The 16,075-nt window shown below is 44.0% G+C and overlaps 1 protein-coding gene across 2 annotated transcripts in view; it reads left to right on the plus strand.

Moving 5' to 3' along the window:
- Positions 1-16,075, plus strand: part of PLEKHG1 (pleckstrin homology and RhoGEF domain containing G1) — a 223,273-nt gene that overhangs the window by 182,433 nt on the left and 24,765 nt on the right. For both annotated transcript variants that reach the window (XM_034991003.1, XM_034991004.1), the window contains 6 exons: positions 5,125-5,171; positions 9,474-9,624; positions 12,679-12,810; positions 15,202-15,384; positions 15,470-15,565; positions 15,769-15,855. In XM_034991003.1, coding sequence (XP_034846894.1) covers positions 5,125-5,171; positions 9,474-9,624; positions 12,679-12,810; positions 15,202-15,384; positions 15,470-15,565; positions 15,769-15,855 — 696 coding nt within the window. The remainder of the gene's footprint in view (positions 1-5,124; positions 5,172-9,473; positions 9,625-12,678; positions 12,811-15,201; positions 15,385-15,469; positions 15,566-15,768; positions 15,856-16,075) is intronic.

A 16,075-nucleotide genomic window follows, 5' to 3' on the forward strand; every position in this document is an offset into this window, starting at 1 on the left:
GAAATACAAGTTCCCCAGTGGGCAGGCCAAGCTGTCTCCCAGCTGATTCAGCTCCCATTTGTCTGCTCCTAGGGCTGTAGAAATACCTAGAACAGGTTTCCTTGCTTTCCTGCTTGCTTCACCTCCATCCTCATTTCTGTCTCTTATCTTGGCTATCAGCTGGGCTGACCCTAGGCAGCATTTAGGAGGGCGACAGAGTTTATCTTCAGAGACCCAACCTCCCCTGAACCTCCTCCTCTCCCCTCCCATTGGTGCCCTTCTCCCTTCAGTGCCCAGACATGCACGCCCATGCATGCACTGTGCACACACCCTACCCACTTATTGAGATTATCCTCAAGAAAGTGCTGACATTGAACATTCGTATCATTGGAATGAATTCAAGTCCATGTTACCTCACCCAGATGGTACTTACATATTAAGCCTTTCTCATGTGTCTAGTGAAAACTTCTCAGGAATCAAAGTGTGTGTGTGTGTGTGTGTGTGTGTGTGTGTGTGAGAGAGAGAGAGAGAGAGAAAGAGAGATAGACCCCATGACAGAAGAAACCCTAAAAATCATGCAGATTTCTTTACTATTCAACCAATAAATAGCTGGGTGCCCCATGTGCCCAATTGGCCAGCCCTAACTATCTCTTTTATTTTGGTTCTTTCATAATTAAACATCTCATTTTTGCATCTCTAATTACAATTTGACAGAGTTGAATCAGAAAGAAATATCTATTTTTATCTAATTTCTTTATCATTGTCTTCTTTTTCCCTAATTACTTCTAAAAAGTATTTGGGGTAGCACATATATTGAATAAAGGCATTTAAGGATTAACTAGGAGCTATTGATTTTTGTATAAAACCACTGTTTGGATTGTCCACAGAACTTATAAATCTAAGATCAAATACACATTTAATTCTACATTAAGAACATAGAGCTGATTTAAATCAAAACCTAATTTAATATTGGAATAGAGCCATGAGGTGACAAAATACACAGCAATTCAATTGTGCAGAAGTCTTGAGGCTTTATTGGGGATAGGTGTACGTAGGTCAAGCATATGATGTAATTTAGATATATTTTCATTGAAGCATTTCTTGTAAGATTTTAGTTCTTTATTTAGAGAGAGAGTGTGCAAGAGTGCAAGCGGGGTGAGGGGGGGGTTGGACTCCTAAGCAGGCTCCACGCCCAGAGGGGAGCCCAACGTGGGGCTCGATGCCAAGATCCTGCGATCAAGATCTGAGCCGAAATCAAGAGTTAGATGCCTAACTGACTGAGCCACCCAGGAGCCCCTGAAGCCATTCTTTTCAAGTTTGGCATTTCAGATGATCCTAAAGGTCCCTCAACTTAAGGAAAGTCAACCTGATACTATTCAGTCGCATGTTGAATGTGCTGCAGGAGACAGGCAGGGAAGAAGCAAGAAACTCAGAGTGTGTGAGGAAACCCAGAGAAAGGCTCCATCTGGCATTACTTTACTGGACGACCTTGGGCAAGTCACTTTGCCAGGCTTGTCCACGGAGCCAGGGCCGGACGCTCCAGCGCCTTCGGGGCTACTCCGGTGAGGGTAGCACATGTGCGGGCCCGGGTGGAGGCACGAGCCACCAAAGCACCCATGTTGTGAGGGCAGAAGTGTCGCATGAAACTGGCCTCCAGGCCCCGTGGATCTAATACGTTTTCAGGAGAAACCGGAAATCAAGATATTTTGATGTTGCAACTTTGGGAAACTGACAACGAATTTAAATTTTTAAAAAGTACTCTGAACAAAATTTGGCAGCCTACACAGTGGGCGAGGGCGAGGGCGAGGGCGTGGGGAAACAGGCACTCCTGTAATTGTGGAAGAACAGAATGGCACAGCCCCTGTGGAGGAGAATTTGAGTATATCTAGCAAGATCACATTTGAATTCATCCTGTAATCCAGCAGTCCTCCTTCCAGAAATCTGCTCCAAAGAGACGGTGACAAAAAGACAAGCGTAGAGATGCCTGCGTGGCTCAGTCGCTTAAGCGTCTGCCTTCAGCTCAACATGATCCCAGGGTCCTGGGATGGAGCCCCGCATTGGGCTCCCTGTTCAGCAGGGAGCCTGCTTCTCCCTCTGCCTGCCACTCCCCCTGCTTGTACTCTCTCTCTCTCTGACAAATAAAATAAATAAAATCTTAAAAAAGAATCAACTGTAAAATTAAAAATTGATCACTGATAAGGAAGGGAGGGGTAGACCAAAATGGGAAGGAATAGAAGCTAGACTTCTTTGAATATGCATTTTCTTACAGAGTTGACCCTGAAACGATGTAAGTATTTTTTCTCATAAAACTAAAGTTAAAAAGGCAGTCTCCAAAAAATTGAAAGCAAAATGAAATGATGAGCCTACTGATATAGCCACTTTGCGACATAATCACACAAAAGAAATCCCGGTTGATTTTAAAATAGACAATGGAGAAAATACAGCAAATAACACTTTTAACTGTTGTCAGCAATGATACCAAATATGGTGGTGTTGGTATTGTTATGCTGAAATCGAGTGTATTGTGAGATAAAACAAATGAGTATTTATGTTAGTGTCATTGAACTGGATTTGCGAGGAGACAGAAAACAGGGTAATCATGAGACTAATTAAAACCACTGTAATCCTGAATCAGAATTGCACATTTGAACCAAGAATGTATTTTATGTTTAAAAAACACCATATTCCTGAGTCTGTCCACTGAAAGGGCCTAGAAATAATGATTAACCCAGTGGCAAGACCATCTCTGATACCCAGACTGTGGGTATCTCCAAATACAGCTTGCACCCAAAAGGAATCAGGGCCCCGTGAAGAATGAGTGTGGGGCAGGAAATGTATAAGGTGGTCTGGAACATCTTGTCATTCCAGAAAATAAGGAAGCTCCCGGAGTCTGTAGGTCAGGTCACGAATACTAAAGAAGAGGCTCCTGCTGACCAAAGCTGGGATCATTTCAGCATCTGTAAAGATAATTAATTAGAGGGGCGCCTGGGTGGCTCAGTTGGTTAAGCGACTGCCTTCGGCTCAGGTCATGATCCTGGAGTCCCGGGATCGAGTCCCGCGTCGGGCTCCCTGCTCAGCGGGGAGTCTGCTTCTCCCTCTGACCCTCCCCCCTCTCATGTGCTCTCTCTCAAAATAGATAAATAAAATCTTTTTTAAAAAAAAAAGATAATTAATTAGAAACAACTGAAACCCATTAAATATGTTTATATTCATGAATTCACAGTGATTAAAAAACCCAGAATGGTGGCTTTTGTGGGATGCTAGAAAACCAATGTGTTATCTTGAAAACGGAGGGAAAGAATCAAGCATTCATCCTGTCTTTCCCATACCAACTACAAACTGCAGGGTAACAGTTAATAGAAGGAAGTTCCTTTTTTGGGAAAGATTCTGGCTAATAAATGAAGGAATAGCAGAGTCAGAGATACCACCTTCTGGCAGCTCCTAATGAATTAATGGATCAGGCAATAATGACCAGTGGTGGTTAACATCACAGAGAGACAACCAGATATTCTGTGCCTCCTGATGGAAGCACGATACAATTATGATGCATTCCTGCCAAACTGTGGAACCTAAATCTATCCAATCTCCCCTGAACCGCACCAGTGCAGGGGGCAGGGGAACATATTAAAGGAAACCGTAGGGATACAACCGGCAAAACAGACCATGAGAAACTCTGTAGGACAAACCATCTGGTTTCTTCAACTAAATTGCAAGGGGAAAAAGGATAAAGGGAGGAATTTATCGATTAGAAGAGTCTTAAGAGATACCACCCGGTTGCTTTGTGGAGTTATTTGAACTCCAAATCAAATAGGCCAACTATTTAAAAAAAGAAAATTAAGAAGATAGGGAATTTGAATAGTGACTGTTGAATATTCACATTATGGAATTATTTAAATATGATAATAGCATTGTGGTGATGCTTCTTTATAAAAGTCCTTATACTGGAGATATATACTAAAATATTTACAAGTGCGGTGATCTGATGTCTAGAATTTGCTTCAGAGGGATGGGGAAACAGGGTAGTAGGTGGATATAGATCATGAGTTACTACTGAGGTCAGGTGATGGATACTTGGTGATTCATTATACCATCCTCTCTCCTTTTATATGTATATATATGCTGGAGACTTCCTATAGTATCAAATTTTAAATCTAATCCTAGTCAAGTGAACAGAAAGGATTCTAAGTAGACATTCCTTTTAAATAAGAAAAAAATTAAAGCATTAAAATTACAAAAAAAAGTCACTGTCTTGGAGTCACATGTGAATCTAGCATGAAGTAGCTTAAGAAGTAAAAAGAGCAGAATATGAAATACCACCAGAATAACGTAATGTCTCTTTTTCATAATGTAATTCCATGTTAGAGTTTGCAAGATCAAGGACTCCTGCTCTCAAATAATTTTCAGTTTAGTAGAAAAGAGGGGGGTTCTGTGGTTCAATGAGCAATCTGTGCCAGATGAGCACCATATGGCCCCTACCTTGCAGGAACTCACAGCCTAGAGTGGGAGACAGAGAGGCAGAGAAAATGTCACTGTCGTTTGGTAAATGCTACTAGAGATTTGGGTGTTGGGGAAGCCCAGAGTAGGAGCAGTGGGCTCTGCCCAAGCTCCAGGGAGGCTCCTTGGAGGAAATAAAGCCTAAGTTCAATGTCAAAGGATGCATAGTGGCTATCCATTCATTGCAAGAGGTAGGAAAAACAGTGGGCAGAGATAATTGTATACGTGAGGGCCTGAAAGTTTATGGCGGCTTTCTTGTGCCTTGCACATACTTCTACCGTGTTCTTACCACCATAATTAAATTACCTACTTCTATTTCTCTTTCACATTGCAAATCCACTGGAGGACTATAAGTACCTGGGGCAGAAACCTTACTTTCCTCCTCTTCCTTTTCACCTTCAGATTCACCTAACAGAGCAGGTGCTCAGTAAGTGTTTATTGACCTCAGATGAGTTCAAGTCGAGGTGGATTCTAGTATGAAACAAGGTAGATAAAAAGGCATAGGTCATTGCCACGGGGGCTCAGGCAGGCCTGCGTGATGACAGAGCCAAATTTACGGGTATGAGCGGTATTTCTTTTTATTGTTTTTAAATGCCTACTGATGCCTGTGCTTTTTTTTTGCCTCTGAACGTCTCTTTTGTTTCCTTGCAGAGTGAAGATTTCCACATTTACACGCAGTACTGCACTAACTATCCAAGGTACACGTTGTCGATATGCAGCTGTGCATCTCTACGTTTGCATCTGGGTCCAGGCCGAGGGGTCCCGTGCATGCTGGTGGTAGGCGTTCTGTGCCTGGCACTGCGCTGAATGCCACGGACAGACCGCACAGCGTGCTGAGAACGGATTACGGGGTAGCCAGATAGGGATCCATTCAGCTTAGGGACTCCCGGCAGAACCAGTGGGAGGGACATTGTGAAAGACCGTGAAAGAGACCAAAAAGATCGTGAGGTATCTAATTCTTGCCCGTTACCCCTCTTGTATGTGTGGCACGTTTTGAAGAATTTGGGATGCACATAGAATGAGTTTATATAATCTAGCTGGGGTAAAATATCTTATATTTTTACTATATAAGCTCTGAGAACTATGTAAAAAGGACTCCTCATCTCACCTGGATCTTGGCTTCAATTTTGCTGACCCAGGGAGCCACACAGCGGGACGGGGGGGGGGGGGGGGCGGTTCAGGGAATGCCATATGGACAATATCATGACCATTTCAGTAAGGGAGCCAGGCCCAAGGTCACTGTCGTCATTTCTTTTTTTCAGCAAAAGACTTTTATTGAGCATTTCTTGAGTCCTAATCACTGTGTTAAATGCTATAAATGCAAAATGTTGTTGAATTTAACTTGCACAATAATCCAGAGATGTCAAGGGATTCCAGAAAAGTGAAGCATCCATCACAGTGCAGGGCACGGGATGATAGGTTCTCAACAGTTGCTTCCTCATCATTGCCCCTGCCCCAACCCAGTGTATGCATGAAGGAACCGAGACTCCGATGGTTTGCTGATTTTATGGGGACCACATAGCTAACGGGTGGCCCAGCTAGGATTCGAATCAAGGTTTCTCCAACCTCGGACCTACAAGGTTTCTACTACGTCCTTGTAAAGTTTCTTTTTTCTTTTTTTTTTTTAAAGATTTTATTTATTTATTTGAGACAGAGAATGAGAGAGACAGAGAGCACATGAGATGGGGGAGGGTCAGAGGGAGGAGCAGACTCCCTGCAGAGCAGGGAGCCTGATGCGGGACTCTGATCCCGGGACTCCAGGATCATGACCTGAGCCGAAGGCAGACGCTTAACCGACTGAGCCACCCAGGTGCCCCCCTTGTAAAGTTTCTCAGCAGAACTTGAGTTGCTATCTTAGGGGACAAGCCGGGAAGATAAGAGCGACAGGCTCTGTTGTGTGTCTTGGTGGAAACCTGTCCCTAAGGCTAAAGTGGGCAGCAGGATCCACCTAGAAGCCAGTAGGCTGCCCTCCCTGCCCCCACAGCTACCACGGCAAGGAAGAACAAATAGGACCCCTGCTCGGAAGTGGCCTCAGAAAGCCAATTTGGATTCAGAGGCCTGAAGCCAGAGGCCGAGACTTAGGTACAAATACTTTCCACTGGAGGACTGTAGTCTCCCTCTCTAAACATTGATCAGGATATTGTGCTGTGGGGATTTATTTGGTTAGCAGCCAACTGCACTTTTCCCAGGTTTCCCTAAAAACCAAACAAAACCCACCAAAACCCACATGCCAGTTAGTATGCTCTCACCATATCCTTATCAGTAGACACATCCATAGTTTACACAGTTTCACTTAATGCTCTCTCCTGTAGTATTTGTTTCCACCTCTATGCTGAAGGTAGCAGAAAATTGTAGGATGCACCAACTAAATCCCATGACCCGGAAGCTAAAATCCAGCATGGCACCACACCCCAATCCAGAGAAATCACAGAATCGGCCTTCAACTTCTCCACTCAGCATCAAAGGGAAAGGGGGGAAAAAAAAATCAAACTCCAAAGATTCAACACATTTCTTGACCCCATTATCAGCATGGGAGACCCTGGAGGGACTTGTCTGGGGGATTATGTCTGTATAAGTTTCATTATACACATGCCATTTGAAGAAATGACTTCTGAATTTGCAATTGGGGAAGTTTATATTAAGAAGATTTTTCAGACTGCATCGGGCTCCCTGCTCGGCGAGGAGCCTGCTTCTCCCTCTGACCCTCCCCCCTCTCATGTACTCTCTCTCAATCTCGCTCTCTCAAATGAATAAAATCTTAAAAAAAAAAAAAAGATTTTTCGGACTTAGTAATAAGAGAGTACAAAATAAAGGCAGCTTTTTCTCTATGAGGCTGCTTCAGGGTCAAAAGACAGGCAAAATCATTCATGTAGGAACACCAGGGAGCCTGGTCCCAAGCCCACTGTGTGTTGGCAGGAAGTAGGAACTAATATCCTTGTCTTCTAGCAACTTTTAGAGTTTTTTTGAGCATCAAACTCAACTAAATGCAATTATGGGATAGGGTGTTAGGGAAGATCAAATCAATAAATACAAATTAATGTAGTACGGACTCAGTCGTGTGTACTGGAAGCTAAAGATGCATGAGAGAAAGGAATAGTAAGTCCCAGGGAGGAGAGTTCAGAACAGTTTCCTGGAGGAAGTGTTTTTTTCTATTTGGGTTTTTTTTGTATTTTCATGTTTTCTTTTTTATCGTGTATCTTCAACTTTGAAGAAGGAAAGAAACAGGTTAGCAGAGAGATGGTCACAAGGCATGCTCAGTGAAGTAGGCGTGTCCGGTTCTTGCCCAGTTGTATGGTTTTCATATTCATAGAAAAATATTTCCTCTTGGCTCCTTTTCTCCAATCAGTTTGCTTTCTGAAGCCCCGGTCTCCTTTTCCCTCTCTTAACAAGCCAAGAGGGCCAGGTGTTTCAGCCCATCTGACAACATTTCTTCTCCCTTTGGATCCAGGCTAGAGCTATTAAATGTCGCCGGCGCACCTTGACAGATGTCCGCCTTCTTCATACCAGTCACGCCCCAGCAGTTTCGCTGGGAAGAGACACAAGCCTCCCCTCCTTTCCCTAAGGAGGGGCCCAGGCCCTGTCAGGTCATTGTCCTCAGATGTCTCCCTGGGCCCTGAACCTGGAGTTCAGTGTACTACCAATTTGTTGCAGGTGTCCTGTCCGTGGGCACAAGCTGAAGCCTTCAGATGGCCAAAGGGCAGCTGGGCAGCCGATTCTGGCCTCTGGAAGAACCTTTAAAAAGACCCTCGGCTACAGGATAAGGAGTAGTTTTGAAATCTCAACTTCTGGGGGAAATGAATCCGTTTGGACAGATAATTCTCAAAGCAGATGGGCACAAAAGTGATTCTAATAGGGTCATTAAGAGACCTCCATTTCACTTCCTTCCAAGGAGTCTAATTTGGCCCCAATTTTCTAAATTAATCCTGAAAACGTATTACTGCCTTGGGGAGAGAGGGGCTGAAATCACTTCCACCTGCTTTCTTCTAAGTTATGAGACCATACGATTTTAATTTACGTGTGTATGTGTGACTTCACAAGCCCTCTGGCTTTCATGTATAAGATATGAACACTGGTTCAACTATTCCCCTGGGGTGTTAGGGGGCTGTACTTACTACCTTTGGGGGAGCTGGGATGCAGAAGGAATTCTGACCCGCTTTCCGAGTCCACTGAGGCACACTCCCTAAGAAGTGAAGTTCTCTAGCTGTTTCAGAAACTGTCTTTAGAGGGATCTGTTCAGAGATTCTCAAAGGGAAGTTACCTTGTGGGCCACGGTCTCCAAAGATCTGCACGGAGTATCAGGTAGTTTGTGCATTCTACAAAGGCAGCTGGCAGAAGGGGTGACAAATGCCCAGCACGGGGCTGGCTCTACTGAAGAATGAGCTCCTTTTTTCCTAGTATAGAGGTGCCCCGTCCTTGCAGTCTGACCTGTGCAGACTGAATACAAATGTGTGGTTCGTGCCCTGCACAGATACCCATATGGGATGCAACTGGGGGCTAACATCTGACTCAGATCCCCCTTTTGCCAAGCATGTGTCCTGGCCAGGGACTTCATCCCTGGAAGGGAGGAGCTTGCTGCTTAGAAGCCATCTGTCCATGTGCAACCAGCTTTTTCTTGTGCCTTTTTCTAATCCATCCACCCGAAGAGACACCTTTTTCTAATTTGTCCAGAGGCATTTTAGTCTAGCTATAGCTCTTGCTGCCCCACCTGTTTTAGGGCATTTAAAACTTACATACCCGGGCGCCTGGGTGGCTCAGTTGGTTAACCGACTGCCTTCAGCTCAGGTCATGATCCCAGGGTCCTGGGATCGAGTCCCGCATCGGGCTCCCTGCTCAGCGGGAAGCCTGCTTCTCCCTCTCCCACTCCCCCTGCTTGTGTTCCCTCTCTCGCTGTGTCTCTCTCTGTCAAATAAATAAATAAATAAAATCTTTAAAAAAAAAAAAAAAAACTTACATACCCATCTCACTATTACAACTGAGATAAAAATGTGTCCTTCCTGCAGGTCAGTGGCTGTGTTAACAGAGTGCATGCGGAACAAGATGCTGGCCAAATTCTTCAGGGAACGTCAGGAAACTCTGAAACACTCTCTGCCTCTGGGGTCCTATCTCTTGAAACCAGTTCAGCGGATTCTCAAATATCACCTCCTTTTGCATGTAAGTTTCTGCCTGCCCTGGAATACTTTCCAGGGGACGGTGATTTTGTGCATTTATCCTCCATTAAGCTTCGGGGAAAAAATATCAGAACAGGCTGTGGACATATGGAAACGTTTTCCACACTCATACTTTACAACGGACTAATCTGCTTTGAGGAATTAGAGATATTTATATTCTGGGCCTGCAGCCCCATTGACACCAGCCAAGTGAAAAGATTCATTTTAGCTCTAATTCTGATAGGGCTTAGGAATACCTCACTCTGGGCAGTGAATGGTTTCAGATAGAGAGCTATCACCGTAATGAAAAACAGATTTTTGTGTGTCTTATCTCCACGAGCCTAGATTCAGTAGGCAGTTGGGCAGGAGAGCTATCTGTCATAGAGTGGCTTTTGTATGAGCAAAGAGAAGGTGCTGAAAAAGGAGAAGACCAATGAGTGGTGTGATGAATGATCTTTGAGCGGGGCTTAGCATCACTTCATTGTATTTGTTTCATTTCCCATTATTTGTATACAATGCACAGAGGCTTTATAAACAAAGGTAGACATAGCTCTCACATTCTCTTGTCTTCCCTCTAAGGAGGTTGATAAAATTGGGGAAAAGTTCTGTTGCAAGTCATTTCCATTGGGTCAGTAGGATTGGATTGCCCTTATAACACAAGGAAGACCTAGCATGGTGGTTAGGGTCCAGGCTCTGGGTTCAAATCCTATAAATTGTCCATGTTCACTGTAGCTCACAGGCAGTCCATAAAAGTGAGCTATTGTTTTTGTTTCATTATTTTCATACTACATTAAATCTTAAAATTTGAATCCAGAGCTCTTATCTGTATCACCATGCCTGCAATTTATATGTATCTCTTTTTAAATGATTCCAGGTTCCCAGCTTGGATAATCATTCCAGTTTTGCTCAGTTCACAAACATGTACAATTTTAAAACGCTTATGGTCCAACTCTGCTAGAAATTTCTCAGCTTTGTTTGCCTGGGTTTGGAGAATCTTCATGTCCTGTGAAGCCAGATCAGGAATATCACTTTAATTGTTAAACTAATACTCATGACCTTAGATTAGTGGGATTAATTTGCTAAACCAGGGTCCAAATAATGGTGAGATAATGCCTGTCCCAGGATAGATCTCTGCTGGACTCTGCTAATATGGCATTTAAGACTAGTGTGTCTCAATAATCTCTAAATATAGCCTTCTAGAGAGTTGGGTGGGCATCGATCAAAAGCAAAGTCTAAGATGGCAGTTACTTAAGCATGTGAAACCTAACAAGTCAAGATCCTTACAAAAAGGTAATTAATAGGGAAAAATAGCCCTTACCCTCTAAATTAGGAACTGGTGTCTTAGTTTTAGGCTGCTATAAGAAAATACCATAGCCTGGGTGACTTCAACAGCAAATATTTATTTCTCACAGTTCTAGAGGTTGGAAGGCCAAGATCAAGGTGCCAGTCTGGTCAGGTTCTGATGATGTCGCTGTCCTGGGTTGCATTCTTGTTTCCTTATATGGTGGAAAGAGGCGAGAGCTCCCCGGGATCCCTTTTATAAGAGCACTAATCCCACCCATGAGGGCTCCACCCTCATGACCTAATCACCTCCCAAAGGCCCCACATCCTGAGACCAGCACAATGGGGGTTCGGATTTCAACATGTGGCTTCTGGGGGGGACACAGACATTCCATCCATAACAGCTGGTAATGAAGAACAGTGGTTAGATTAATCAAAAACTAACTTCTGGTTGCCTTTGAAGTATTTTTGCTTTTATGGGTGATTTAGAGTGTTCCTTCTGTGTCATTTACATCACTTCAAAGTTGTGTAGCCATCCATGAAGATCCGCACAAGAATACACTCTGTACTCCCGAGTCTGTTTGTTGTTGAACAGGATTGCCTCTCAGACCAAAAGAAGAAATTACTATTTTTTTTAATCTGCTGTTGATCTGGAGCTTACCTGGGAGCTCTTACTTTAGCGGTACAGTTTCATAGTACCTTTCTAACAGTTGAGTCTGAGCGTGGAAAGAAAATGCAAATTCCTTCCCAGTTTCAAGCTTAGATGGAAAACTTGAAGTAGGAATCCTATGAAGTAGAATTATAAAATAATGGAACTAACCTTCATAAGTTATACCATAAGATTCAACCTGCATCCTTTGGCTTAATGATTATGCACATCATCAATGTCCCAGAAATGATCTCATTGACTATAATATCTTCTTACTGTTTTACATATTTATGTAGGTTACTGTTACTGTTTTAAGAAGGTAGAGCTTCAACTTAATAAGCATTTATTGACCACCCTCTCTGGTAGTTACCATTGAATAGATAAAGAATTAGATGATACAACAGTCCCTCTCCATAAGGGGCTCTTGAGGGGTCTAGGGACATGTGTCTTATGTGCTGGAAAGAATCAGAGCAGAGATCATGTCCCTTTCGTGGCCCTGGGATTGTGGAACTCCAGTGCTAAGCTGAGTACTGATCCCCAGAGAATACTTGAACCATGAGATCATCCTCGACAATCTGAAGACTTGTCTTTTGTGAACTTTCTTTGGGGCTTTAAAGCCTTGACTACATGAAAAGGCACTTGCTATAGACATACTTTTAAAGATAATGTCCACTCTATGGTTTAGTCTGTTATGCAGTCCGGTGTGACACCTTTATTTCCTCTGGGAGAAAAAGGAAAGTATGTCTTCTATCCTGTAAGGGTGAGAACCCTACTACATTGGCCACCAGGAAACTCGCTAGTCTCCAACTGTGATAGCAACTCTTGTATCTGTTATAACTGTAGCATCTCTGTGAGACTTAATGGACTGTATAGTGTTTTCTTTTATCCTCGTCATGAAATTCTAACCCACTTCTGTTTTTCCTCCCTCCCCCCCCCCCCCCCCCCCGTTTTCATTCCTGTCTTACCATTTTCTTGCAGGTATCTCTGGTAAGTCATCTCAGACTCTTAAGGCATGATGGTGGTGTGTAAATAAATAGGCAAAAGTAAAATACAAGGAACTCATCATAAAGATGCCCTGTGTGAAAAAAAAAAGTGAAAATAGCTAGTTCTGTCTTTTTTTTTTTAAAGGAAATAGAAAATCACCTTGACAAGGACACAGAGGGCTATGATGTGGTGCTCGATGCTATCGACACGATGCAGAGAGTGGCTTGGCACATCAACGACATGAAGAGGAAGCATGAGCACGCAGTCCGGTTGCAGGTAAGCCCTTGAGCTGGCAGCGCCTGGCGGGGGCACTGACCTATGACCATGTTCTTTGGGGTTTTTTTAAGATTTTATTTCTTTGAGAGAGCATGAGCAGGGGGAGGGGGCAGAGGCAGAGGGAGAAGCAGGCCCCCCACTGAGCAGGGAGCCAGACGTGGGACTCGATCATGACCTGAGCCAAAGGCAGATGCTTCACCAACTGAGCCACCCAGGCGCCCCTACCATTTTCCAGATCAGATATTAAGGCTGCTCAAGTGTTGCATTTCATCCATGATCCTCATCAGTAGGTCTCCTTGAAGAAAGATCAGGACATGGCTAATACTGATCACTGTTTAATGTGATATTTTAAGAGAAGTTACATTATAACTTTTAAACTAAGAGTTTGCTCATAGCCCCTTCAGTTACCCAAGTTATAAATTGGAGTCTCCCACGCCCTTATCTTAGGTTAATTACAAATAAATTCTTATTGGAAGCAACTTTCTCTAAGCTGTTGAAAGGGTTTTTGAGCCTCACTTCCTGTCTCCCTAGTGAATGCAAAACTGTGGGTTGGTACGTGTGTGGTACGGGGCAGGGACTCAGAGAAAGGAGAGCTAAGTCTGGAAGCAGGTTCTTTGCAGTTCCACTTGGGACAAAGCTCACCATTGCATGTTAGGGTCCTCATTTCTAAAATAAGACAGACAAGAACTTTGCTAAGGCTCCTTCCAGCACCAATGTTTTAGACCTGAAATCCTTGGAGACATTTGATGAATGCTAAGCCAATGATCATGTCCCGAGCACTATTTAAAAACAAAAGGTCAGGTGCCTGGATGGCTCAGTCGGTTAAGCATCTGCCTTTGGCTCAGGTCATGATCCTGGGGTCCTGGGATCAAGTCCCACATCGGGCTCCCTGCTTAGCTGGGAGTCTACTTCTCCCTCTCCCTCTGATGTGTGCTCTCTCTCTCTCTCTGTCAAATAAATAAATAAAATCTTAAAATACATACAAACATACATAAAAAAAATTAAAATTAAAAAAAAGTCAGGGTGCTGGGTGGCTCAGTCAGTTAAGTGTCTGCCTTCAACTCAGGTCATGATCTCAGGGTTCTGGGACCAAGCCCTGTGTGGGGCGCTCTGCTTAGCAGGGAGTCTGCTTCTCTCTCTCTCTCTCTCCCCCCTCCCGCTCCCTGGCTTGTGCTCTCTCCCTCTCAAATAAATAAATATAATATTTTTTAAAAAATAAAAACAAAAGGTCATGCGGGCCTAGAGGCTGGTCACAGGCTCCTGCGTGTCCCTGGAGTGAGACATGAAAGCCCAGAGTGACTCCACACTGTGCAGAGTGCCTATGCCCAACTCAAGAAAAAAGACACATTATTCAGCTCATAAATTCAAACAAAACTCTAGGATTCATCCATAGGCAGCCAGAATGTGGTATGATGCAATTAATGCTCAAAAATGGAGGGAAGGGGACATTCTCATCTTTCAGGCCACGTCTGGTTTTTATAACAGAAAAGGTTTAATGTGTCATCAGCCACGTGTTCTGTGGACATAATGTCCGTTGCATATTCAGAAATGGCTAAATGACTGGTTTTTCATGCCTTACGAATCTGTTTGGCATTCTGAAGACACTGCTAAATCAGGCTCTGGCTCAGACTTTTATCTCCATTTCTGTCCACTTCTACTTTCAACCAGTGAAATTTGGGGTTGTCACTTAATTAAATGCTGTTTGTGAATATTTTCGTTTCTCAAAACAGTAAAAAATCAGCTTCCTTAAAAAACGTTGATATGGATGGACAGTAGATCCCAAAGATACTTCAAAGTCATGTTCTCAATTGATATTTATCAAGTACCATTAAAAACATAGTGGTGACGAACTTCATTTCCTTTCCCCAAATAAACGGGATTAGTATCAGGAAATTGCTAAGATGTATCTTCCGTGACTTCTCACGGGCCGTAGTTATGAGTTACTTATATGTAGTATGGATTTCAGTTTCTGGAAGAAGATTTGCACATCAGTCGCTCTGAAAGCTTTTGTGCAGAGAATATGGGTGAGAATGTCAAGGGAAAGATGCCTATCGGAGAAGGTCACATACCTGTGGCCCCTTCCCCCTGCTTCTGAGAGACGTAACTGCTGTCCCCAGCCGTAGAAGAGGGATTATCAAGGAATGGAAATAAGTAATTGGCAACTCATCAACTGACAACTTGATTCATTTCTGTTAGCCCTTAAGTGACAGCACCCGCACCTGGGGATTCAGGTCATGGATCATTAGACACCACTGGACACCAAATAGAGCCATTAGACCCAGTCAGAGATAGTTAGATACTGTTCTTGAGACTCAGCAAACAGGCCACCTTGTCCTCGTTGCCACGTCTCCCCACCTCCTGTGTAGTCACACGGAATGGTCACTTTTTCAGGAGATCCAGAGTCTGCTCACTAACTGGAAGGGGCCAGACCTGACCAGCTATGGGGAACTGGTGCTGGAAGGCACCTTTCGCATCCAGCGCGCCAAGAACGAGCGGACGCTCTTCCTCTTTGACAAGCTGCTGCTCATCACGAAGAAGAGAGACGACACGTTTACATACAAAGCCCACATCCTGGTAGGTCTCAACGTTGGTCATGGGTCAGGGCTTCGTTCCGTTATCTTCCAAGCGTGCCTCACCCTCCCTCTGCTCTCCCGCTCAGTGTGGCAACCTCATGCTTGTGGAAGTGATACCCAAGGAGCCGCTCAGCTTCAGCGTCTTCCACTATAAGAACCCGAAGTTGCAGCACACGGTTCAGGTAACATCAGAGCCCCCCCACCCCCACCCCACCCCCGCAGGGCTCACTCTTGGAAATGAGGAGCGCCATGTGCCGGCTGGCCTTTCCAGAGCCTTCTGGCCACGCGGTGTATTTCCTAGCTTGTCGGAGGGTTATCAGAGGGTCTGAATCTTGTGAGTGGGGGAGGCGTGAGTCATCTGACTGTCCACATTGCCTTCTGGCAGGCTAAGTCCCAGCAGGACAAACGCCTCTGGGTTCTGCACCTGAAGAGGCTGATCCTAGAGAACCACGCAGCCAAGATCCCGGCTAAGGTAAGACGATGAGGTCAACAAACAGTAAAATGTGAAGGAATTCAAGTCCCAGAAGGCAGCCTAACAGGAATAAACATTCACCTTCAAAATAAAGAAAATTGAGAGAGAGGATACATACATATGGGATCAATTAAACCAGTCAGGTATATTAAGAAGATTCACATGTAGGGAGATTGTCAAAGGGTTTTTTTTGTTTTTTTTTTTAAGTGGAGTCCGATGC

Source organism: Mirounga leonina, unplaced genomic scaffold (genome assembly GCF_011800145.1).
Source record: "Mirounga leonina isolate KUSES-001 unplaced genomic scaffold, KU_Mleo_1.0 Mir_53, whole genome shotgun sequence".
Taxonomy (NCBI): Eukaryota; Metazoa; Chordata; class Mammalia; order Carnivora; family Phocidae; genus Mirounga; species Mirounga leonina.